This window comes from Gymnoscopelus microlampas (genome assembly GCF_963454915.1).
Source record: "Gymnoscopelus microlampas genome assembly, chromosome: 3".
Classification (NCBI taxonomy): domain Eukaryota; kingdom Metazoa; phylum Chordata; class Actinopteri; order Myctophiformes; family Myctophidae; genus Gymnoscopelus; species Gymnoscopelus microlampas.
Window position 1 is genome coordinate 21,733,356 of NC_139940.1, and position 25,562 is coordinate 21,758,917.

The following is a 25,562-nucleotide window of genomic DNA, read 5'->3' on the forward strand; positions in this document are numbered from 1 at the left end:
AAAACACATTTGAAAATTATTATCAGTTATCAAAGAGAATAATTTGCCTCCAGTGTTATTATTCTTCGTCGTAAAATCTGTTGTTTTCGGCTAAATAAATTATACTAGGCTGTTATTGTTCATTGTCAGCGTCGGCCAATAAACCTCGATAATCTCCCCCAACATTTTATAATATTATTTATACAGCCCATATAGCCTATTATCATATTTGTGGCCTTATTCAACAAATATTACAGAATATAGCCTAGCTACATGAAAGTTAAATATTGGCATTAGCTGTAACTCTGTAAAAGCCCTTCAAGTTGAAAGGTGTGTTATTCAGTTTGCGGCTTTGCGCAAATTTGAATGACATCCACAGGCTGCTTTTAAATCTAATCAGGTGAATACATAGCCAGCTACTTGCTGTTTCAACATGAATGGCACGGCAGTGAATGGTATTTAAAACAGGGTTCTTCAAGGTTTTCCAGGCCAATGAGCTGAGAGACGAAGCAGAGCCAGTACCACTAACTACATAATAACCTATATTATCAGGGCTCAATACTAGTGTCTTTTCTGTTATTGTGGGGAAAGCTTTTGCTGAAAATAGCGGATGGACATGCACGCTCACAATGCAAGCAATGAGTCATGTTGTGAGCTTGTCGATCTGCTGGGTTTAAGTGGTTTATATATTATATACCAATACTTTCATGCAACTTGATAGCTCACTATAAATTATTTGATTGTTTCATCAATATCTGTTGATCATTGAGAGATTTCAAACAGCTTGAAGTATTTCACAGGTTTTTATTTAGGCTACCATGCGTTGCCTCCAAGTGATACTGCAGCTTTGATGGCTTAGATTTGTTTCACAGCACCATCAGTGTTGTACAAATGTAATGTTTTTTGTTCGTTTGTTTGTACAAATTAGGCTATATTTCCTAATATGTTAAATTAATTTAAATGCATGTTCAGACATTTAGCCTAAATTGAAACAAAAACAACAACAACAACAACAACAACAAATCCTATCACACAAACAATTGTGCAAATGCTGCCCCCTGTAACTCTGAGGATGCTCTAGGGGTCACAGACCATACCTGTTGAAGAAGACACATGTACTAAAATATATACGCTACTGCATTCTTTATTTTGTTATATTTTTTAAGACAGGCAGTTTATACTAATGGCTAGATGTCAAAATTGGCATGGCCCTTTAAGATCTTGGTGTATGAACACAAGCTAGTGTACAGTACTGTACAATTGCCTTTTGTTGAGAATGTAATAAAGAACGTAAATAGGCTACAGTCATTGCAGTAGATGGCAGTATAAACTACAAGTCAGCAATTACATTAAGAAAAGCTTGATATCCATTAGGCCTACTCCTCTAACCGTTGGATAAAGTGTGTGCACGCATTGCAAAATCTTGAACGTTAATGTACAAATGGACCCTTGCAGATACATTTTACACACTTTTACAGTGTGGGCTATTGCAGTGGTTCTCAAACAATTAATGTCACGGATCCCCAAATAATATGTGGGCCTATTTGGCCGCAGACCCCCATCTGAAAATATCCATATGCCAGGGGAACCCCTTGGCACAAGATATTTTTTCGCTCACACACGTTTAAATAGCCAATATATATAGGGTTAAAGTGGCTGAACCGATTTTGATGCAATATTAACTCATTTTGCTGGGGACCCCCTGGAACCCCCTAAAGGACCCCTGGGGGTCGCCTGACCCTACTTTGAGAACCACCGTGCAATAGTGCACAATCACCACACAGAGGACGAGATAAGAAGTGTGAGCAGTGTGCCCGTCCAGTAGGGGACGAGAGAAGCAGCTCCGCCTGTGTTGCACAGGTGTGTGTTGCAGCATTCATTGGTGAAGGTGAAGTTGAGCCCCATGGTGTACTTTTCACCACTGAGACCACACAGGGCTGGAAGGACACAGCTCTTCTCATACAGAACCACACGGAAGTCTCCTGAAAACACAATTATTCATGTTAGTGTGGTGAAGACGCCAACCACACACACACACACACACACACACACACACACACACACACACACACACACACACACACACACACACACACACACACACACACACACACACACACACACACACACAGACACACACACACATGATTTAATTTAATCACATTTATATCATTTTTAATTTGCATTTGGAATGCACAACAGTTCAGAGCATATTTTCAGGCCTGAGAGCATGATGCCATTGTAAATAAACAAGATAAGAGAGCACGCACATCCAAAGTTGGCCAGGTACTGGGCAGAGACAAATAGCCAATTAAATGGGCCCTGTGCACAAAATCACCACAGGCCCCCACCAAATCTTAAATTGCGTTTAATCCAACTTTGTTTGCTTATATGAAGCGTCACATGGCTTCAATAGAAATCGGATTTCCTCCTATAAACTGGGAGGCTTTCAAAATAAGAGTGTGTTTTATTTTACACAATTGGAAACATGTAATGTGATTAGACAACATAGGTTTTATTTTGAAATCTCCCTACTGGAAGTTGGAAGTGGATCATGTTCTCAAGTAGATGACTGACTAATCAAAAAGTAGATTTTCAGGTGGCAGTGCCAGCGCCCCCTTGGCTGCAGGGCCCCTGTGCACGTGCACATTGTGCACAAGCAATCCATCCCTGATGGAACGGAAGCACTTTTACAACACCTTGTATCATACTATGCATTTGTTTAGTAGCCTACAGCACTGGTTCTCAAAATGGAGTCTGGAGACCACCAGGGGTCCAAATGGACACTTATACGGGTCTGTAACTCCAAGCGTGTACAAATGAACAAACATTTGTTCCCTCTCAGAGCTAAATTAACGCTGGGATTTTACAATGTAGATTGGGGTCCCAGAGATACGAATTGGTATCAAATGGGGGGGGGGGGTCAGTGGCCTAATGCATGTCAAACTGGGAGTGCTTGAAATTGGAAAGGGTGTCTACCACTGGGCCTACAGCCTCTTGGGCAATGAGCTGCTGATTAACTGGAACAGTTGGGGGTTAAGTTTAAGTGGCTTGCACGTGGACATGTTGGTGCTAGTTATATACTGAGGGTGAGGGATGTTCTCATTTTCATTCCTCCTCAAACTAACAAGGCCTTGCAGATTTACCTCTACGCTCACATCTACTAGTGCAGTGGTTCTCAAACTTTTTCATGTCAAGGACCCCCAAAATGATATGTATTTGGCCGCGGACCCCCATCAAAATATTTTGTTCCAGGGACCCCCAGAAGCACAGATTTGAGTTAAAAATGTTTGCTTTAAAAAAAAAAATCACACCCTGTGTGAAGGTAGCGGCGCCTTTGATACATTTTGTCATGATATGTGTTTATAATGTGTTTATAGCCATGTGTCACGTGAAGCTTGACCAATCACTTTGTTGACGCACCTGACCAATCAGAACGTTGACGCACACGGACAAAGTCAGGTATAGAGCGGCTAGCGCCGCTAAAAATATATTCAGAAGATTTGCACACATTTTCACGATTTTTCAAAAATAGCAGATCTACAAGCTCGTAGCGCGGCACTCGGTGCCGCGCTATGAGCTTGTATATCTGCTATTTTTCAATAGCCCAAAGTGTAAAATTATGATTTTTAGCTCAAATCTAAAAATGACACAGTTCCAGGTCTTAATGGGTTAACTAAGCCCCCCCCCACCGGACCCCACTTTGAGAACCAATGTATTGGTGCTCTCACTTGCCAGGGCAGAGGACCCAGAATGTCCTGCACAGGGAATAACAAGTCCTATACACAGCAAAATCCTCATTGTTATTTGACTCAGGGAGTGTAAACATAACAGGTCTATTTGGTGTCATATACACTCTCGGTCTTGGAGTTACAATGGATAACCTAACACAGAGGATTTTAATGTGTATGTGTACGTGTAATGTTTGCACACACTGGCAGGGTTTGAAATTATGTTTCCACTGGGATGGGCTTTTCTTAAAAATGCATTGGTTATATTTTATACTGCAACAGTTGCTTTTGATCAGCCAATCTGATTGTCTGAAAGCTGTGTGTTAGTTCTTGTTATTTTAAGTGTTGCTTAGCAACACATATAGACCCTTTCTCACTTTTCACACACATTCTAAATCGGTCCATGTTTATTTCCTGTTGCAGTGTTTGTGAATATCAGAAGCTGACAGGAAATAAACATATACCCAAGCTGTTTTTGTAACCCATTAGCACTGACAAGGTGCTAATATCTACAAATACATTCTTGTTATTATATGAAATCAGACATTGTACTGAACTAAATTCTTGTGTGTTATATAGGGCATGTTGCAATGTTGCACACACACGCACGCACGCACACACGCACGCACACACATCTTTTCAGTTTTGTTGAATTTATTTAACAACGTTAACCCTGATGGCATGTCATTAAAGGCAAAATCTTTTTTTTAAATAATAATCAAACAATTAGACTTTACTCCTATATTATCAAAAATAATTGAAATAGCAGAGCTTGGAGATCGGCAGTTTTTGCTATTCATCATATGACAAAGTATGTAAGGCTTAAGTGGTTAAATGGTGTACAGTAACTTGAGGCCGCCTCACCTCTTTGGCCCACAGCTCTGCTGGACAGACATACTTGGCCCGGAGGACACTTCATAGGATACCTGATGCAGTCCAGAGGCGAGATTGCAGGGAACACACAGGTGTAACAAAACAGGGGGACTGAAACAGAGATTGTTTACCATCAGAAAAACTGTAAAACAGGTATATTGTTTACCATCAGAAAAACTGAAACACTGAAGGAATGGTCTTTGAGTGGTGAGACACTCTCATCAATATTTAAAAAAACATTAAAAAAAAAAGGTTTAAAAAAAGTGTATTGTACAAGCATGCACTTGTGCATGTGCATGTGCGACACACACACACACACACACACACACACACGAAAGAATGGTCTTTGAGTGGTGAGACACTCTCATCAATATTTAAAAAAACATTTAAAAAAAAAGGTTTAAAAAAAGTGTATTGTACAAGCATGCACTTGTGCATGTGCGACACACACACACGCACACGCACACACACACACACACACACACACACACACACACACACACACACACACACACACACACACACACACACACACACAGGGATATTATTCACTTACCCACAGCTGGGAATAAACACAGGAAAAGCAGAGGACAAAGGAGCTTCGACATCACTTCGTGTTATTGTCTCTCTCCAAACAAAGAGAAAACTGTATAACTCACTAACTTCTTCTTGCTATTGCCTATATCAATGGTGCTGCACTCATCTTAGCTTGGAGTTACTTGATATAGAATATGGTCTTATCCACTCAAACCTATTTCCTGGTGGTTCTTATCAGTATTATCCCAGGTTGTTTGCCTTTGGGTTTCGTCTCTCCTTCCACCCAACCAAGCTACTGCGATCTGATCAGTCCTCCCTGCTTTCTCTTGATATTATGTTAATTAGATCCAAGAGTCTCCCCACCCTAGCAGATCTGATTCAATTTGACCTAAGCTGTCAGTCCAGTAATAAGCCTGAAGTTACTATGGTGCCAGGCTTAGCTGTGGTTGGTCTACGGTGGCCTATTGAGAAATATTCCTTCATGCAAGCATGGGAGTTGACTCAAAAAGGGGCTTGACAGGACCATTTTCTTTGGTTTAAATCTGTTAAAAACAAAATTTAAGACTGCAAATTGAACCTCACAAACTGCAAAGTAGTCTTCCACACACAGAAGGTAATGTTGATTAAATCATCCCTTATTTCTTAATGAAAGACGTGAAGTTTAGTAGGAGGGCTGTCAAGTGACCAGGAGTCTCATGACTGGGAAACTGAATAAGAGGTACACTGTATAATCCTGAGTGTCAATTCAACTCTGAGAGTGTACAGATGGACCGTATGGGTCCATCTGTACACTCCCAGAGTTGAATGAATACTTTTGCAGTGTATAAGCAGGGAGGGGAGTATTGCCAGGAGACAGGAGTTTGCTCAGATGTATAGGGCGTACAGTAAAGCACTCATTTGTTAATGTTTTCTGTTTTATTTTGGGGATGGGGACCAATACAAACGTAAACACTGAATTAAACACTGAATTATCTTTTTGAAAGGATGCATGGATATTTCTGACCAAATTTCAATAACATGGTTATACTTTGTGGTTAGTAAAGATACTACTTTATACAGACTTGGCCAAAGTTTTGCAAATACACAGATCCAAGATCTTACACCATAAACCTTGGCGTAAAGATTTCAGAGGTTTTTAACTTGTAAACTGTACAATATTTTTAGGTTGGAAAAGTTGATAAAGGTATCGTGAGACGGAAAAACTACAAGCACCACTCAGTTTCCTGTTTCTAAAACATCCCAATACTGTGCAGATTATTACTAATGTGTAATTAATCATGCCATTTTATTCCATCATCAGCATCCAACCCTCCCTTTCACACATCACTACTTCACATTAACTTGCATCTTCAATTAACACATGCACTTCTCTCATAGTGAGACTTGGTGCTGAAGACAAGGTGTTTGTTTCAGTACGCCCCCTGCTGGAGGACTGTGGGCATGGCTCGTTTATCTACACGCTGGCGCCTCATGCGGACTATGGCAGAGTCCACCTGGGCTGCCACCGTCTTGCCATGCAAGTTGTCTAGAAGATGTTGGCAGGTGCCCTGTAGCCTGGCCAGCTCATCCTCAGAGGACAACAGACAGCGCCTCAGCACCGCACTGCCCTGAGAATCACACAGAATCCACAGTAAGTTGATCATGTTTTAGAAATGCTTGGCTGGTCTTAACAATTCAGGTTCATTGTAGATGTGCTTGACTTGAGCTGCAGTTGTACCTGTATGAGATGAGCCGCCTCAGGTAACTGTGTCCCAGGGTGTCTATGGTAGACCTGCACTAGAGGCCTGTTCAGTTTCTCTCTGGACAATATATCTCCACTGTATTCTGGGCCCTTGGTAACACATAAAATAGAAACATTGTAGGTCTGCTGACCATGTACAAGGATATAGTGTAGGTAAACATCTTGACATTTTAGAGAAGCCCGCCCTAACCACATGGTTTTTGTTGGAAATAGAGTTAATCAGCCACTCCTCAATGGTCCACGCATCTGACGCAGTGCCCTTCCCATCACAAGTCTGTTTTACTTATGTTTATGCTACCTGAACTACAGTGTGTTTTTTAATGAATGTTACAGAAACAAGCACAATGATATACTGTATATCTTACATAGAGCACTCAAATGAACGACTCTGTCACATGTATACTGACCTGTGCTCTACCGTGGTTGTGGCGAATATTGTTAATTTCCCGCTGTTTGCGAAACAAAGCCTGTCTGGTTGCTGTGGACATCAAAGTTAAGTTTTGCTGAAAAAAACGAAGAGAAATTATGCTGTAACATGCAAGAATAAAGTAGAAAAGAGGTTAAATCATTCCATTTTATTCCACACTTAATTTTCAATGTTTACATTTTTAATTATGGAAATGTAAAATGAAAAGGGCACTTTTGCTTCATTTTACTACAGTGGAGAGAGACAGGAAATACCTCCTAGAGAGGAGTAAAGAGGGCATGACAAGTGACGCAAGTCATAAGCTAGATTCCCAGAGGTATGCATACCTCTGATGCAGCCTAATCTATACTCTATTGCACAACAGTGTCATTCACTGACAATTGTCACGCTAACAATGTGACAGGATCCATCTTGCAACACAGTATAAATTAAGCTTAAGCCATCAGGATGCTCCGGAAAATAAAATACAATAAAAATTGTCATTGCAAACAGACTGCCTATAGGGTTAGTTAAGTGTGTGGTTTATTATTATGGAATGCATTTTTCCTTCCGTAAAGCTGCAACTCTGTGGAAGACCTTAAACTCCATATTGAATTTAAGGTCCAAATCCTATGTTGTGTTTTCATTATCTACCTTAAGAGTGATGGTCTCTGATATTTTCTTGATCAGGCCATCATTAACACAGCGGTGAGCAGCTTTCTGCCTGGAGATGGCGCTGGCTATCATCTGTCTAATGTTCTCCCTCAGACGCTGGGACTGACTCACAGCAGTGGCAGCCAACTCCAGAATCTTCTGACAATCTGTGGACATTCTTTAGACCTTTAACTGTGTAGTGATTGATTTGAGGGCACAGTGTTACTTACAGCAAAGGAGTAGTTCATTCAAATGTAACAGTGGGGAGTTTATGTTGTGAAACTGGAGTACCTGGCGTGAAGGGGCTGACAGGGTCCGTTTTTGCCTGAGAGGGAGCACCACGTCCTCCTGATGACAGAGATCCACTGTGTGGCAGCAGCTGTATGACACGAGCCCTCTCACTGGCACATCCCAGCAGCTGCCTACTGCACTGACCCAGGGTCTGCGGGAGATGAGAAGAAGAGCAAGTCTGTAATTGAGTCTTTTGTTTACAACATCTGTGCCAATGCACTATGCAGAACTGAAAACGTAATTGGATTCGATAGGGAGGGGAGAGTGGTGCTTTGACAGCTGAGACAGGAACGGAAATGATAGGCAGCCTGGGAGAGGTATACTTGACAAATAGAATTGGGTCAACTGATAAAGAGGGCGATTATTTGTCACCTGTAGCTGGGTCACAGTGTCTCTCAGGGTTCCCTCCAGATCCCGTTTCAAATCAGACAGCTCTTGTCTCTCACATGCCAGCAAGTAATCAGCCCCATCTCTCTCCTGTAACAGTAGGTTTACACTTCATCATCATATCACATGCATGGTGTTGTTGACATGATGATTCTGGGTCAAAGGTCAAACTGCCTGTCTGCCTTTACTTTCTTGCTGCACTGTCTGCCTTATTGAACACCGTCATCCCCAGGACAGTCAGTGAGGAGAATAATGCATTCTATTTTTATGTAATGGTTACAATACAGTATCTGTATTGTATTTGTTTCCCCATACATAGTTTGCTGTTGGGCAAAAGGGGGATACAATGAAACAATGATCAGACTGCCTCTCAGTATCAGTCACTCACTGTCTCAACAGTGGCCGGTCTTTGGGTTCTCCCCTCCACACTCTTCATGTTGACTTGGAGGTCACACCTCAAGCTGCGTATCATCTTCTCCAGGTGAACTTTCTCCCTCTCCAGCTTGGTTCCCTCTTGTGTCACCCTGCCTGCCTGTCTGCGGAGCTGGCCCTCCACATCCCGCACTCTGCGCATGTACTCACCAGCTACTGCAATGCTAGCCTCAGCACACTGCTCACGCAAACTGGAAGGGGGGAACGGCGCCACACCTGTGGTTTGGGTGCCATGAAGGAACTAAACAGAAAGAAAACTGTCAAATTGTGTAATGACTTGGCAATAATAAAGGCACTATTAAATATAGGCTACATACATAAACATTATTTTAACACAATTGTATTAAAATGAAATTCTAAATACTAGTAAGCTACCGAAGAATGTATTTCAAGTACTATTTTGTAGCCTACTATGTAAAATACATGAAGTACACTTTCGCTAAATCTGGACAATTAAACAAAAAACAAAGTTTAAATTTGACCTGTCCACTCACAGCGATGAAAGTGAAGGTCAATAATAATAATGTTGCAAAATGGAGCGGGGGACCCCTGATGTGGGCCCGCTGCAGATGCGGTCACATCCTCTGCATGCAAACCTTAATTGCATTCATAGTTTGTATGCCACTGAGGATGTGTGTACATTAATTGCTGGTTCTAAACATTGAAATGACCAACACTATTGCTACAACGGATAGTTTTTTGCATCTTAAATTTTGTTTTTAATCGAAAGCAGACCTAGTATTTAGAATATGCCTATTGCCCAGGTCTGTAGATAAGACTGACCATTGTGGTAATGTTACAGGCTATTCCTCTCTGTAGCCTTGGATCAAGACTATCATAGATGCATTTTATCGATTTTGACATAGACACAAAAGTAAGTCACACTCTAGAAAATACATCTATGATAGTCTTGATCCAAGGCCAATTCCTCTGTAAACCTGCCCTTTGCTTCTCTTACCATTGTCCCAGTGGTGTAAGGCCTTGTCAGCTTATGTTTACAAATGGAATCATGATGACTGTCATGAATTTCCTTCTCTTCCTTCTCATCTTCTGTTGTCGGTATGTCTCTGTCCTTAGGAGAGAAACCGACAGCGCAGCTCAGAGGCCGGCTGGTTCCTGACCCTCGTCCTGCATGGGTTTGCCGCACCAAGCGTTCAGCGTGGCGGATGGAGCGCACCGTGGCATTGCGCCACGAGCGCGGTCCAATGGTCACGGATCCGAGTGGAACTGACTGCACCTGCATTTCTCCTCCCTGCTCAAACACCATTTACAGTCGCTTAATGGCTCCTTGCATTAGAAATACTTTCAAATGAAATAGTAACCCATCGACTAGGGGCTAGTAGCGGGACACAAAAAAAGAAAACTTTTGTATCAGCTCCATAGCAACAGTTCCCGAAGTAACTAGAAACTTATAACGGGCTGTTGATTGGTCAATGTGCGGACTGGGGAGGGCATGACTGAAGTCAGCTCTTAGTGTAATTTAATAGCTGGAGATCAAGTTCCGTTATGTGAGAGAGAAATCTACAGGTCATTGGGCTCAACATGCATCTCTAGGCTATTCAATGTCATGTTGCCTGCATCAATGGCTACACTACGATAGGCAATGAAATAAAATTAAGTCGGATATAAATTAGACTGGAGCAGTTTATTCTCTTGAATAAAAAAAAAGGAAAGAAAATGAATACGACATCACACTTAAAGAGTTACAGTAAAGAAACACGCTTAAAGAAGGAAAATAATTAAGGAAAGTTCCCCAAATAAAACGTTTGAGCCACATTACTTTTTATAAGTTAATAATTTCTGGTCCTTAGTTTAGGTCTATTCCTGTCTTGAAATTTAAGTAGAAGTAGCTACTGTAAACAAAAAATGGCAAGATTTGTACTTAAAAAGGCTCATCAAAATAACACAAATAAGACAGTATGACTGCACTTTAAAGAATTAAAGAAATATACAGAATTCATCAATAAACATGCGATTCAGAAATGAATCAACAACCATCCAACAATCAACACATTTGAATGAAATTTTAAATTAGCCTAAGTGATGCATCTCCAGTTTTAAGAAATCAATAAACCATTCCAAACTATTGCCCCACCATAAATAATCTTACATTCCACTATACAGAGCTGAAATGTCAGTTCTGATTTAATAGTCAAGTACTCAAGAACTTAAGTTAAAAATGTCCTTTGGTCCATACTAGGACAAGTCATATCCAGTATCTCAACACAGAGCTCAACAATGAAGAAGAAAAATATGTTTTAGCCTCAAAACATACACCACAATAAACATGTCCAAGTAAACGTGGTGCCAAAGTGCAAGTTAGTCTAACTTCTCTGTACAGACAATTGTGCGTTCTGTTTCCCCTTCATGCTACTGTATGCCCTCAATCACAAGGTGTGTTTAACGGCAGTCATGGGTTCATATTTGTTCAGCAGGTTGTGCTGCAGCTCTTTGAAGAGATGGTCACGCTCCTCAGAGTCTAGGAGGATTTGCTGAGAAGAAGAAAATAAAGACAATATCATGGTATTAAAAATGTTTAGAACTTGATTCACTCTTAACCATTATGACATGCCCCAATTCTGGACATATCACACTAGGTGAACATTCTAAAAAAATGGATGAACATTTGGAAAAATTAGCAGATCTACAAAGCATGGCCATGAGCTTGTAGCGCGACAATTTTTTGCTACTAGAGATTCAGGCCGCTACGCTGCCCTCACACCTATATCGCACCAGCCATGTGGAGATCTCTGCATCGGTCAGTCCTTGTTCCTTTTAATGCCCATACATGGCAATCTCTGATGTCATCAGTATATGCACATATATGGGCATGCCCGCTTTTGTGCCAATATATGGAGCTGACTGATTTGTTTGTGCCTGATGCCATGATGACAATACCCTCGTTTGAATTTCTATATCAATGTAGTCTATAATATGAACCTATAGATGCACATAAGTACAAGGCATGACACTATGTGCTGTCTTGTGTTGGGCTTATGTTGCTTTGTGCTGTGTACTGTATGTTAAATACAAACCTTAATGAAAAAAAATAAAACAAACACACAGGGACATGGAAGTTCCCAAATGCAATTATAATACTAGCGCGGGCAGAATCCACACTTCTTGTTCTCCCCTGCTGTTCTATAATGTTAAGTCCCTTTAATTTGCTGTGTGCAACAGGTCTCTTCATTTAACTTTCAAACAACAGGGGATTTCTGGTGGTGAACTCAATCAATGTATTACAGTATTTATTGAAACAATGTACCAGTGCCATCTAGTTATAACGGGCTAAACGTCACATAGCAACATGCAACAAATATAAAACTATATATATTTTTCTATATCATACCTGCCAACCGTGGGAATTTATGTTGAGTACCATTCTGGGTGCGCAAAAGGCACATTTTAGAGGGGACCTAAAGTAAAAGTGGAAATATCTAGGCGCAGGCAGCTCAGTATTTTATTTTCATTATTTTGGATCTCGACTCTAAAGCCTGATTCATGCTTCATTGTACTTGTAGGACCGGGGTCACAAGGCGAACATAGCCACCCGTTGCGCGCCGCGCAACACCGTCATGTGACAAAGTATAAACCCAGGCTTGCCTTCATACACCACAGCAGTAGTCGCAGAGACAGGATACGTTACACCCATTTAATTCTCAGTACGGTTGCTGCTATGACGACACCTGAATTCACCTCAGAGGAGGGTTTTAAAGGTTTATCTTATATATTACCTGTAGCTCCTTGGTGGCTGATGTCAATGTCAATATTATAATTGCACACCGTGCAAAATGCATGGCGAGGCAGCACTGAGGTGCGAAGACAATCTTTTTGATATCTGTCCGTGTCGTCTTTGTCGGACATTGTCTTTTCCTTTTCTACAGTATGCAACAGGGGCTCGCTGAAATAATAGAATTATTTGCTACGTTAGTCGTTTATCGCACACCGTAGCAGGTCTCATAAAGAGCCCAATCAAACAATGCACAAAACTACATAACATTACTGAACATATTTAGCAATGTTTCGATCACATTGTAAGAGGTTTGTACTTAGTTATTATTACTCTCCCGTATCCCATTTACTTCTGCAGTCAGTGCGCTACGGTGGATGCTGCTTTTCACGGTCTGTGTTTTAGACTGAGTGTTTTCAGCTGATCAGCTCACGTAGCTGCGTTCAATTTGAGGAGATTTTGGGTCAGGGAAGGGGTAGGCATGCAGGCACTCTTCCACCAGCACTCAGCAAAACTCCTGCGGCTGCGAGTTGGGTTTACTAGGAGGGGTAAATGCCAAACGTAGCATATTATTGGTTTAATTGTTATACCGCACCCATCACCCGAATTGCTTACTTTTCAGCAGGCATTTCGTACCTGCGTACCAAGACCCGAGAGTTTGTACGCAATAGGTCTGCTATATGTCTATATATCTACATACTGTGTGTGTGTGTGTGTGTGTGTGTGTGTGTGTGTGTGTGTGTGTGTGTGTGTGTGTGTGTATATTCGCTAAGAAGGGTGTTAAGAGCGCTCCAGGTGCTCTTTAAAACTGCTTCTTATGAAAGATCTACTTGGGCTTTTTGGAAACCTCTTTGCTTCTTACAGGTGGGCTTAAGACGTGTTTCCCAAACCCAGTTAAGAAGCTCTTAAGAACCTTCTTTGAACTGCTTCTTAAGAAAGATAAGCCCATTTGCTTCTTAAGAAGGCTCTTAAAAAGTACTTAGCGTTAAGTACTTCTTAAATCGCTTTGGGAAACCCGGCCAATAAAGTGTTGAAAAAGGTGAAACACTTAAACCATTCGTAACAAGCGCTTACCTCTATGAGTTTGTCTCGCTTCTCCAGGCTCTCTCTCAGTTTCCTCTCCTCACGCTCTCTGTCCTCCCTGTCATGCTGCCAAGATCTCTCTGCCTCCTTCTTCTCCTTTCCATGCTCCCTCAGCTCTCTGCGAGCGTCTTTGAGCTGCTCTGACAGTGAGGACACAGTCTGACTGTGGCTCTTCTGCTGATTCTGATGAGAACACATTTATGCATGTTTTTTTCCATATAGAATGAATAAATAAATAAACACGGCTAAGTCTATCAGAGGAAGCATGTGGTTGTGTACACTCTCCCCAGGCCAGTAGTGGGGTTACCAGCAGCAGGGACCATGTACAGTGCAAAGGGAACACTGATGGACAGCGGCTCACCATCGTTCCACACTTCACCTACCTCGGAAGCGTCCTGTCCCCTACCTGGGGGGACATCAACAATGACATCCAAGTCTGTGTTGGTTTAGCCCCTGCTGCCTTCGGTAGGCTCAAAACCAGGGTCTTCCTAAATAGAAACCTGACAGTTTCTACCAAAGCATCTGTATACAAAGCAGTTTGTCTGTCCACACTGGTATATGGCTCGGAAGCCTGGACCCCATACCAAAGGCACATCAGAGGCCTGAAGAGATTCCACATCCGCTGCCTACAACTGATCCTGGATCTGACCTGTGAGGACAGGGTACCATACATACACAGAGACAGACAGGAACGCCCACAAACGTCACATCTGGTTTTAGCTTGGGGGAAAATAATGAGTTTGGCTCATAGAAACCAACAAGCTACAATGCCGTAGAGCTGCTGTGTTACTGTACGTTCTTACCAGGTGACTCAATCAGATAGCTGTAGATAATTTGGTACACAACCGGCGGTCATTGTGTTGGATCATCTGTCCAGTCCCCGTTTAATTTTCTAATGTTCTTTGTCCATTGCCAATAAGGAAGACATTGTAATTCATTTAAAAATGGCTATTCTTAAAAAGAATCTGAATTGAAAATCGCGCAACTCCCATTGTAACTAACGGGAGTGAATCAATGTTTTTCCCATCGCTGACTCCGCCCCAGCTATGATGCGCTGATGACACTACGCCGTGTCCATTTACTGTATATGTGGACATTTATTACCGGACCCAAACACCCAGCATCCAAGTGTTCCTTGCGCAAAGACATCTGCGCTGGGTGGGGCATGTAATCCGCATGCCCGTCCAGAGGCTGCCAATACAGATCCTCTACGGCCAACTACAGGAAGGATGTAGGTCTCCCGGGGGACAGCAGAAACTCTACAAGGACCACATAAAAACCCTCCTGAAGCGCTGTGCTATCCAACCCTCTGCACTGGAAGACCTGGCTGTTGGTCGCCACACCTGGCGAGCCATCAGTCACGAGGGCATCGCACACCTCCAGGAGCAGACCACAGAGAGGAGGAAACAGTAAAATGACCAGCGTTCTGCAGGGGCCCCCCTCATGTGTGGACTTCATCTGCCCCACATGTGGCAAACCATGCGGGTCACGCATTGGCCTGCATAGTCACATGCAATGGCACAACCCCCCTCAATAAGGGCTGGCATGATGGGCTGGGTAGTTACACACCAAGAACACCAGATTACTGATTACAGAGTGTTCATTGGAAACAAGTCCGCAAGGACTTTTATGAACGGACCTGTTAGACAAAGTATTTTAAATGTAACTGTGCTGTTTTACATTTTTTGCCTAATAAAATATTCAATCAATCAAAAGAGGTCCATCTTTAGGATTTTTGCTGTCTACTGTATGAAGCCAAGTCTGTTATTTATGCTCCATGTGTTCTAATGAGTGCTTTATTTGCCCATGGTGTATGATGGATAGTTGAAGGCCCTGCAAGACAGAGAAACCACTGGAAAGCGCAGTTAAATTAAACTAATTATGGTATTGTCTTGTTGCCACCAATTCCTTATTTATAAAAAAAACCCCAAGAAAATAGCCTTTGATTAACAATGAATATAATACATAAATGAACAGTTAATATAATAAAAGTAATGTCAACAAAGAACTGCCCCGGTGAAAATGGAACAGCTCCCGACAGTGTGGGGAGTTTGCTCAGGATACAACATTTGTGTTGCTGAGCATGCCTCACTTTTGTTGAGGTCACCATTTTCTGTCCTGTGTTTTGGTTCCTTTGCACTCGGACAAACTCCAGTATGTTCTCACTCCTGAATATTACCAAACCATCATCAGCAATTGCGGTGCAGCCGAATATATAGAGATGATTTAACACGTCAATGTGAACAAATGGCCTAAACCTGATGCGTGTTAGTGACGCTCGTGTCAATGATACTTTCAGTGTGTCAGAGCTTTAAGGTCTCACCTGCACCATAACCTGGTAGTCCTGCAGAGTGGTGGTGAGCTTGGTGACATCCTGGCACATGGTGGCGCTGTTCTCCTCTCTCTCCTGTATCCAGGCTGCCAGCAGCCTCTCTTTCTCCTTCAGCTGGTAGGCCAGTGCTGGCTCGGCCCCACCCCCTGGCAATCCCTGGCCAATCACAGACTCTGAGAGAGCCTGTAAGGCAAGGCAAGTTATGAGGGAAAACTTTCCCTGCAGCCAGCCAGTAAGGTCAATATTTACAGATCAAACTAACGTGGCAGGAAAAAGCTGTGGGAGGGTGGGCGGATGGATGTGAAAACTGCAGCATTAGCTCTTCAATCAACTAAAGAGTGGAGAAAGGTTTGGCTGAAATGAACACAGTAATGACCAGATTATTACAGCATGTTTTGTGAGAAAAGGTGTGACATTTCTCACAAACCTGCCGGATTTCTGTTGAGCCAGTGATTCATCGTCCCTCACCTGTACATCTCTCCGACAGCTCTCTAGCTCCACCTTGAGGCAGTGGAGCAGAGCCTCTTTCTCTTTCAGCACTGCTGCCAGGGCCTGGTCCCTCTGTCTCCACACCTCCCTCTCCTTCTCAGTCTCCTTCAGCATGCGCTCCTTCTCTCCCAGGAGCAAACGCAGATCCTGGGGGAACATGGAATGCAGGCCTGTCTAAAATAACACTTCTGGCAAGACTGAGTTGCGTGAAGGAAACAGTACAATGTACGCAGTGTGTGAATGTGGTAATGATGTGAAGGTGTTTTTTAAAAACAAAGAGTATAATTATATCCAGTGTGTGTGTGTGTGTGTGTGTGTGTGTGTGTGTGTGTGTGTGTGTGTGTGTGTGTGTGTGTGTGTGTGTGTGTGTGTGTGTGTGTGTGTGTGTGTGTGTGTGTGTGTGTGTTTCTTTACATTGATGACATCCTGGTTGCACTGCAGCACAGCATTGAGTGTGTTGAGGTCTCTCTCTCGGTCTCTCCCAGCCTTCCTCAGTGCTTCTACCTCTCTCTCCATACCTTTCTCCTTCTCGTTCATCTCAGACCTCAAACCTTCCAGGGCACCCTACACACAACACATTTACAGCCATTTATATTTCACACGTAACGAAGAATAACTTTTAATGAGTGCTACTGTGGAATTAAGTTAGAATTCCCAGAATGACAACATTAAACTGAATCAGGAGTAAGGAGTAGAAGGATCAAAGCCACATAGGTAACAGGCAACACAAATATTCCATCTTGTGTCATTAGAATATCTGTGTATTGTGAAGAAGTGCTAGCTAGGTAAAGAGATAAGCACTAGTCAGGGGTAATTAATCAGTAAGACCTATTAAGCCACTGTCACCCCATTAATAATATTGCATTGCATTTATAAGGGTTTTCTTGGTACCCTAAAATGCGTTAATGTATTGAATTGATTACAAAGCCCAATACTATGTCCTAAACAAGTTAATCAGTATGAGTGGAATATACAAAAATTGACTGCTATCAGCAACTCCTGTCCATCAACAATCTGGGTAGATAATTTAGCATAGCCACATTTAGTGCAGTAAGTGCAGTTAAACTATAGAAAGCTTTACTAGATTGAACTTAAATTGCCACTTTCAGCACCAATGACTCTTACCTTGTTATCAGAGAGAGTTTCCTTTAGGTTTTCTGTCAGTTTCTCAGTTAGCCTGTCAGCCAGCTTAGTCCCTGCTCCCTCCTCCACACACAGCCTCCTGATCAAACCTATGCACTCCTGGGGAAAGCAGGAAGTTATTGTCTACTGTGTGGAAAGTGACAGTGTGGAGACAGATAATATTTTCATTCAGCAACAAAAGTCCCATTGCAAATTAACTGTTATTCCTTCCTGCCAGCAATAACAGGTTGCTAATAGAAAGCTAGTACCAGTACCTTTAATTGCTGTTATGATAATATTAACAGATTTCTTTATGAAACGTGTTTTATCTTGTCTAAGCAGCAGCAATAAAGCACTGGCTAACAAATGGTGATGGAGGTGATGATATAAATAATCTCTAGATGGCATTATTCCCTTCAACCACCTTTAGCTCAAGAAAGGAGAACCTTGGTCAAACCATTAATGTTTCCAAGATAATAATTCCAAAACATAGAAAGCATTTTCCACTGCAACCCCAGCAGAACTCAGCTGTGAGTGAGACGAACACGAAAATGTCTGGGTGGTACTGTCCCTTTAAAGGACGTACAGTCAAATAGTAAGACAAACAACATTCCAGTGAGCTTTGAACCCGGGGCCCAGCTGTAACAGAGTACCCCCGACACCATGCGTGCATGACTGAATCCTGTCTACCCTCGTAACCTCACCCACCTGGATCAAACGCTCGCGGCTGTGAAGGGAGTGGCCTAGGCTCTGGAGCAGCACACTGCGACCTTCCCCCTGGGGCAACTAGTGAAAACAAAATGACAAATGACATTGCACTCTTCAAAAGTGAGAGTGGTTTTCGCTGGTACAGTGTGTCACTAAAATTAAGAGCGGGAGATAAGGTCATTCAGGACACAAGATACCAAACAACAGCTTGAGGGCCCGTTAATGATAGATTACACCGTATATGAAAAGCTTAGTGGGCCCTGGGCAAACTCCACTGGTTGGGGAGGATTCCAGAGAAGATCCTGACTATATTGTGTGTGTTTTTGGCTTGTGATCAGTACCTGCATTACCAAAGACACACCCTTGCAAAGTGACAAAGACCTGTGCAGCCACCCAGCCACCATTCCTTGCATAATGCTATATTTGTGCTCTGTCAACACAATATTGAGTGGCTCAGGGAAGCAGCCATTTAGCCATGTGACTAGATGGAGGCGTATGCTGTGTGCATCTGTGCTTCAATGCGCTGTAGAGTAAACCTGTTTTTCTCTTGTGAAAAGGGTTAGAAGACAATTCCCATGGCAGTTACAAACAGCTGGGGGGGGGGGGGGGGGGGGGAATGACAGTGTCTGTTGAATATATGAAATGAAAGGTTTCTATACTGTTCTTATTCAATATAATGCTACAACCTTACAGAGACAAGTTTATCAGGCAATAAAAATACTTCTGGTTGTGTTATATCATGACAATGTACCTACAGCAGTTTTAAAGGTTTGTTCAGAATATGTTTGTGCAAAACAAAACTTATTTGTAATGGCCAATATTACACAACTACCTAATCAAACTGCATTAGCTTGCAGCATATTTCTGATATTTCTAGGGCTATTGTCTAGGAGCTATGGCCTATGAGCTATGAACCAGATTACTCAATTGATTGCTTGTAATGCTCATCTGGGAACTGACGGTTATATTTAACATGCTGCACATGTTTAAGTTTCTCTGGATAAGTGTCTCATCTAAATGCCTGAAAAGGGAAAAGATCAATAGCAGTGCATCAGAGCGGCAGATACTTACTGGGGCCCAGTCCTCTGACCCAGTGACCTCCATGTCAGCAGTTGTTCTGCTGCTGCCATGTTTCAGCTCAGCCTCCAGGGTCCTGATGCGGGCCATGGCTTGATCCAGCTGACTTCGCAACTGCCTGAATGCGTTGTGTACTCTCCCTGTAGTGTTCTGAAATGACAGGGAATATTTTTACTGCCTTTTCATAGATTCTGGATAAAGTGTTAAGCCCACTGGCATTGAGTCAATATTTACGTGGAACTATCACTGCTGGAGCGCTCGGTCAGCCGAATGCAAGCTGTCAATTTATCTTCTATTTTTATGGTAGCCACCGCTTTGTTAGTTTACCCTGCAGTTGAGTGCTATATGTTTGTTTGTAAAGGAAACTGACAATTAAAAATCAGCCAATGTCTTTTGGCAAGTTAAATTAACTAGACCATACCCGGTGAAGGGCGCAGGCGAAAGTAGTTGCAAAGTTGGGGTTAATGCACGTCCTGTCGCGCGGTTTCTCCCCCGCGCGCGCCCCGTCGTGGCGCCCCCCTATTTTGGGGTACCAAAAGCGTGGGACAAAAAAATCCAAAAGTGAAAATGAAAAAAGAAAAAAATGCAACATTTCTTTTTTATTTTCCTGGGGGTCCCCGCGCACCCCTGTGGAACATGGCGGACCCCTTCGCCTGTTTTTTTAATATTATAGGAGGGTGTTGTGATGTATTTCATATAAATGTAATTTCAGTAATGCATTGAAGCTGGTATTGAGGCGGTACTAAAAGAGGCGGTACTAAAAGAGTATTTGTAGTAGTAGTATTTACTCATTTGAAGTACTCTTAAGTATTGTTACTCAATGTATTTTCTTGAAAGTGTTTTTAATGACTTTATTAGCTTTAAAGTTTTTCTTTCTTCGTTCTTATCAACTTTTAGGTATGTGTAGTGTATTCATCAATCTTTAAGTGTTTTTACTCTTTTTTTCAACTTTTCAGTACTTTTAAGTATTTGTACTCATGTTGAGTACTCTGAAGTATTTTTACTCAAGGTATTTGAGTATTCTCTCCGTCCCTCTCTCTCTCTCTCCCCATCTCCCTATTTTCACAACGCATCGCGAGGCGTTGTGAGCTTGTAGATCAGCTATTTTCACAACGCATGGCGACGCGTTGTGAGTTGATGATGCAACCTTTATTGTGAAGGAACGACTGGAAGAACGTTCATACAGGTTGTTGATAAGATGTTTAACGTAGCTGTTAGCCGTAGCATGCTAATTGCTAACGCTACCCAGTTGCAAATTTGGGGTTAATGCACGTCCTGTCGCGCGGTTTCTCCGCCGCGCACGTCCCCGCGCGTCCCCCCCCCCCCCGGCCCGCGGTCACCCCTCCCCACGGGCGTATATATATATATATATATATCAGCACGGAGAATGGCGTAGGCATGTTACTCGCCCGGCCCGGGCCGTCTGGTCATGTGTTTACTTTCCACAGAAAGAATTGTAGACGTAGTCAGAGAGCGGGCGGGGTCTGGGTGTTGCCATGTCGGCGTACTGTAAGCGCTGTAGGGCCAATGTTGGTGGTATAGGGTTCGTTTGGTTTGGCCTCGTTTTCATAGATCTTGCTGCTTGTTTCTCTCGCGAAACCTGGCAACACGACGCATGCGCAGTTTGATCGGAGACCCAAGACCCCATCCACCCACCCACCGTCAGTTTACTAGAATTATAGTAGGATGTACATAATTGACATATGATAAAAAAAATAAAAATAAAAAAAAATAGATTATAGAGGCATAGCAATCAACAAACACATACTGTATTCATTAATCTCATTTATAGCAGTGTGTGTGTTACAGCATATCGCCATGTCCTATATGTCCTTGCACATTACAGATTATTGTACTATAATATTCAATGTTTTTGCCCCTGACCAAAACAATTATGTTCTCCATACAGGCAATAATGTGTTTCTAGTACCCGAGTAAATGAAACACTCACTTCTCGATGTAGTGGCATGAACTCATCTCTCAGCTCTGTTAGAATATCGCCAGTCTCTTCATCCACTTCATCCTGTCCGTTCTCTCCATTCTCTGCACCTCGAAACTCCAGAACCCTGATCACTACCGGTGATACTGTGTCGCCTGACACTTCTGAGTACCTCCCTTCCTTCTTGCCCAGAACGGGGATCCTACACCCTGATGGAGAACTGATCGGCTTTCCCTCAATGCCTTTCAGTTCTTTAAGAACAAGACTGAATGAATCTGGTGAATCGAATGGGTCGGTACCGTCCAGCGACTCCAGTGACTGGATGGACTCTGTGCGAGACGGAACCCGTAAGGAGAGACTGGACCCTGTCAAAGATACAGGGCTGGTACAGACAGATGAAGGCCTTGACCAATTGAGTGGCATGCTCTGGGACTTGTCCCGTGACAGGGCCAGTGGGGAAAAGGCCTGGAAAGGCATGCGGCGAGGAACGCCACAAACAGACTCATAATCTGAGTCAGACACGCGTAGCGCGGTACACCCCTCACAACCTTTACCTTTCCTACACCTTTTACCCGTTCTTATGAAATATGGACATGTGGCCCATTTCTCAGACCAGCACTCGTACTCTGAAAGCGCCATATTATCTCTGAGCATCTCTCTGTATCCCTCCTTCTCAGCCTCTCCATCCTCCTCACTTGTGCTGCCCTTGGTCTTGAAGTCATGTGGGTGTCTGTGGCAGTAATTGTGGCGCACCCACTGTCTGATCTTGTCCCTCTCATCCGTCAACTTCTTAAGCCTCTCGGATGAGAGCACCTTCACCCTGGCTATGACCGAGTCAAACTTGAAGACCCGCTCTAGAACGCCCACACATTTGCCGCACAGGAACTCTCCGAGCCCACTGCCTCGCGGTACCGGCTGTCCCAGGATATGCGTCAGCACAGAGAGCACATCTACTCCTTTTGAGGGGGAGGACAACGATAATAAGGACTGGGACAGAGACACAGATGATCCCAGAGACAGTGTGCTACCTGCAAAGGGCACAGAAAGTAGTCATTAAACCAGGCATGGAAACCATATACAGTATGTGGCAACCAGATATCAAATAAGTTAAGACGGTATTAATTACTTGGGTAAGAAACATTCGTAAATTACAAGATTGTGGCTAACAAACTTGTATAAAATAAAGAATTCCTCATGCTATTCAACAATCACTTATGTGAACATAAAAACTTTGTTTTACCATATTGTTTCACACTTACCCCATGGGCTACTAGTCTGAGAAGATCTGGACAGACTCCCATCTCTCAGGGATTCAGTAGGGGTCTGTGGCTGACCACCTCTCTTGTTCTGACCTCCAAACAACCATCGTCTTTGGTTACCCTGGAGAGGTCCCCCACACACACGACACCCCTCTTTTTTCCCTCTGGAGGACATTGTGGATGGAGAGAGATGAACTGCCTCCCTTGATGTCCACACTGGCAGTTCTGAAATAAATGTTAATCCAGCTTTATTATTATTAAAATGTGGAAACCTAAAGTAGAATACATTTTCAGAATGGCTTGTAGCCAGGATTGCCACTGGCAGACAGTATAAGTAATGTAGCTTTAGCTTCAAAGTCTTCAAGTCTTAACTGGAAGATCAAAACGTTGGCTTCTCTTTAATCCCACTAGAAAACATGAGGCCATTTGCTCCAATGTTTTTATCCCTGGCCTGTACAGCCTCTCTCTTGTGCTGTCTACCACCAGTATGGTTTAATCTACTCCCCTTTAGATGTTGTGGCCGGTCAGACTGCTCTCCTACTCCTAGTAGCAGACAGCTCAGCTGGGTGGGTGTTTACAGTAGTTATAACCACGGGGCGTACACGTCGACCTTCAGCCACGCTGACAGTAAAAAAAATAATCAGTCAGACTGTGACTGTCGATGCAGAAAATTATTTGCTAAACGCTTAAACTTTTAGTCCACCGCTTTTGATCGCAGCACTTTAGAGTTCGCCTCGTTAACACACACACAGTCACAGCAGCAGCTCATTTATTCTACCGTCTTTACAAATCGGGAAAAAAAACAATTCCTATGACCTGGTCAAACTGACCTGTCGTGTATATCTGGTTCTATTTCAGGCGAGTGAAGTGCAGCGATTCTAACGCTGAACAGTAGAATGAGGCTATGAATGCCGCGCAGTGGTGTTTAAGACAGAAATAAACCTGCCAACTCACTTCTCAATCACTTCGCAGTTCGCACCCACTGGTGGAAAAAGTACTCACATTTTCAAAGTATCAATACTGCAACTATCACTGCTAAAGTTACAGCTGCTACACTACAGGTTCAATCCGGACTGAACGTGGTAAAGTTGAGACATATCACAGCCGAGGAGCAGCCTGAGCCTATCTATCGTTTTCTACAACAACTCAAACCACACAGTCAGCTAATACAAGCCGGTGATCGCGACACACACCGTAATAATACATTCAAACATTGAATCAAAGCTACGTACAAAGAGCAGGGAATAAAAGTTTCTTACTTACAGTGAAACTCCACCGGAAACTGGACTGCGTTGCAACACCCGGGAGAGAAGGGAGCTGTGTGCTACCTTGTTGACGTCATCAATGCTACCTGTTATGAGGGCTGGCCTGCCTGGCCATCCCAAAGTGTTAAAGCTGCAATCCGTAACTTCAGTGGTGGAAAAAGTATTACTTTTTTTTTTTTAATTAAGTAAAAGTATCAATACTGCAATGTAGTCCAGTATTCAAAATTTACTTGAGTAAAAGTACAAAAGTATTGGCATCAAAATATACTTGGATATATACTGGGATAGGATAGGTGGGCACTAAGGGACATCTGGGCACCTCGATGTAAAATTGGCTATTTTGTCCAAAATGTAAAAAAATATATATATTTGAAAAATGGACTTAAGTAAAGTGAAGTATACATGATGTGAACATGCACGGTACATCATTTACATCACTTAATTGTATCCTTCTTCAGCTTCTTGTTTATGCCCCGAAATGACTGGAAATACAGGTTTTGTAGCAATTGTAACTGTTGAATGTTGTTTAAGCATGTTCTAATCATGTATATGCTACTTTAGTACTTAACATTTTGGACCAAAGTTTACACGAGGTGTCCACTCTTCCTTGGTGCCCACCTATCCTGTTACCAGAGTGTGCACCTAGATGTAAAATTGTCTATTTGGTCCAAAATATTGAAAAAAAGAAACGGTCTTAAGTAATGTGACATTTGACACACTTACAATTGCTACCAAATTGCTACAAAACCTGTATATCCAGTCATTTTGGGCATAAACAAGAAGTTGAAGGGTCAATTTAAGTCTGATAATGATGTACCGTGCATGTTCAAATCATGTATATTTTACATTTTTCAGATATATACATATATTTTTGACATTTTTGACAAAATAGCTAATTTTACATTGCGGTACCCTATCGTGCCCACTCTTCCTTAGTGCCCACTCTTCTTGTACCGTGCAAACCAGTAGGTGTCCTTACTATCCTATCAGGTAGACCACCTCCAACTACTGCAGTAACTAGTAGGCTACGTTTTAACTACCGGATTGCAGCTTTATCTAAAAGTATAGCTATAGGTCAATTTTGTTACAAGAAATATGAATAATAAACACTGATGGTTGTTCTGTGTAGGCTAAAACAATTACTTTTTGTTTTAGCCTACACAGATAAATTGTCAGTTTTTATTTATGGTGTTACTTCTTTGAAATGGCATGTCTGTTTAGATGCATTTCCCTGCTTCTACTGTAGGCTGCAATACTGAATCCCCATTTCTCACCTATCAATGAGTTTATTAAGGTCAATTGATATGTTTAAATTGATTGCCTGGCTGCATTGATCATATGAGAAGGACAAAAGGAGTGTGTGCTGTGCACAGTGCACTCTAAACAGAGGATTGGTAAATGGAAAAGGTCATTTTAGTTTTGCAAGGCAATCTGTCCTATTGACTTTCAGGAGTTGGATGGCTATAAATGTGAAGCCCATTGTGCGAAAGTAGGCTACATGTTCGAGCTATGATGAGGAAAAAGATG

General features: G+C 42.5%; 3 protein-coding genes across 6 annotated transcripts; all 3 read right to left on the minus strand.

Moving 5' to 3' along the window:
- Positions 1-1,752: 1,752 nt before the first annotated feature.
- lypc (ly6 domain containing, pigment cell) lies at positions 1,753-5,276 on the minus strand (the record flags this gene model as incomplete). The annotated part of the gene is made up of 3 exons (XM_084052258.1): positions 5,140-5,276; positions 4,575-4,694; positions 1,753-1,961 (listed from the first exon to the last, which is right to left on the minus strand). The coding sequence occupies exons 1-3, from the start codon at positions 5,189-5,191 to the stop codon at positions 1,753-1,755; spliced, it is 381 nt and encodes a 126-aa protein (XP_083908384.1). The 5' UTR covers positions 5,192-5,276.
- An 801-nt stretch (positions 5,277-6,077) lies between these two features.
- On the minus strand, positions 6,078-10,402 carry tektl1 (tektin like 1). The gene is made up of 8 exons (XM_084052259.1): positions 9,954-10,402; positions 8,988-9,272; positions 8,585-8,689; positions 8,213-8,363; positions 7,922-8,088; positions 7,269-7,364; positions 6,838-6,951; positions 6,078-6,727 (listed from the first exon to the last, which is right to left on the minus strand). Exons 1-8 carry the CDS (start codon positions 10,296-10,298, stop codon positions 6,530-6,532), a joined length of 1,461 nt encoding a protein of 486 aa, XP_083908385.1. The 5' UTR covers positions 10,299-10,402; the 3' UTR covers positions 6,078-6,529.
- A 255-nt stretch (positions 10,403-10,657) lies between these two features.
- LOC311041243 (uncharacterized protein) lies at positions 10,658-24,099 on the minus strand. 4 transcript variants are annotated; one of them, XM_084051734.1, is made up of 11 exons: positions 24,034-24,090; positions 22,771-22,995; positions 21,524-22,539; positions 19,567-19,722; positions 18,496-18,573; positions 17,791-17,907; positions 17,080-17,229; positions 16,645-16,812; positions 16,168-16,359; positions 13,836-14,027; positions 10,658-11,523 (listed from the first exon to the last, which is right to left on the minus strand). In XM_084051734.1, exons 2-11 carry the CDS (start codon positions 22,943-22,945, stop codon positions 11,419-11,421), a joined length of 2,349 nt encoding a protein of 782 aa, XP_083907860.1. In that variant the 5' UTR covers positions 22,946-22,995; positions 24,034-24,090; the 3' UTR covers positions 10,658-11,418. The 4 variants fall into 4 exon arrangements, with proteins under 4 accessions (XP_083907860.1, XP_083907861.1, XP_083907859.1 ...); XM_084051733.1 differs by lacking the exon at positions 10,658-11,523 and adding an exon at positions 12,234-12,932 and having other exon boundaries at positions 24,030-24,099; XM_084051732.1 differs by lacking the exon at positions 10,658-11,523 and adding an exon at positions 12,234-12,932.
- Between the last annotated feature and the right edge of the window lie 1,463 nt (positions 24,100-25,562).

Coding starts and splice junctions, on each gene's coding strand:
- tektl1 (XM_084052259.1), bottom strand. CDS start 10,298: ATGGTGTTTGAGCAGGGAGGAGAAATGCAGGTGCAGTCAGTTCCACTC. Junction 9,273..9,953: donor GCAGGTTTACAGAGGAATTG/GCCTTGGATCAA, acceptor CTTTCTGTTTAG/TTCCTTCATGGCACCCAAAC. Junction 7,365..7,921: donor CAGAGACCATCACTCTTAAG/GTAGATAATGAA, acceptor CGTTTTTTTCAG/CAAAACTTAACTTTGATGTC.
- LOC311041243 (XM_084051733.1), bottom strand. CDS start 22,945: ATGTCCTCCAGAGGGAAAAAAGAGGGGTGTCGTGTGTGTGGGGGACCT. Junction 17,908..18,495: donor GCCGCGAGCGTTTGATCCAG/GTGGGTGAGGTT, acceptor TGCTTTCCCCAG/GAGTGCATAGGTTTGATCAG. Junction 16,360..16,644: donor GCTGTCGGAGAGATGTACAG/GTGAGGGACGAT, acceptor CTTGCCTTACAG/GCTCTCTCAGAGTCTGTGAT.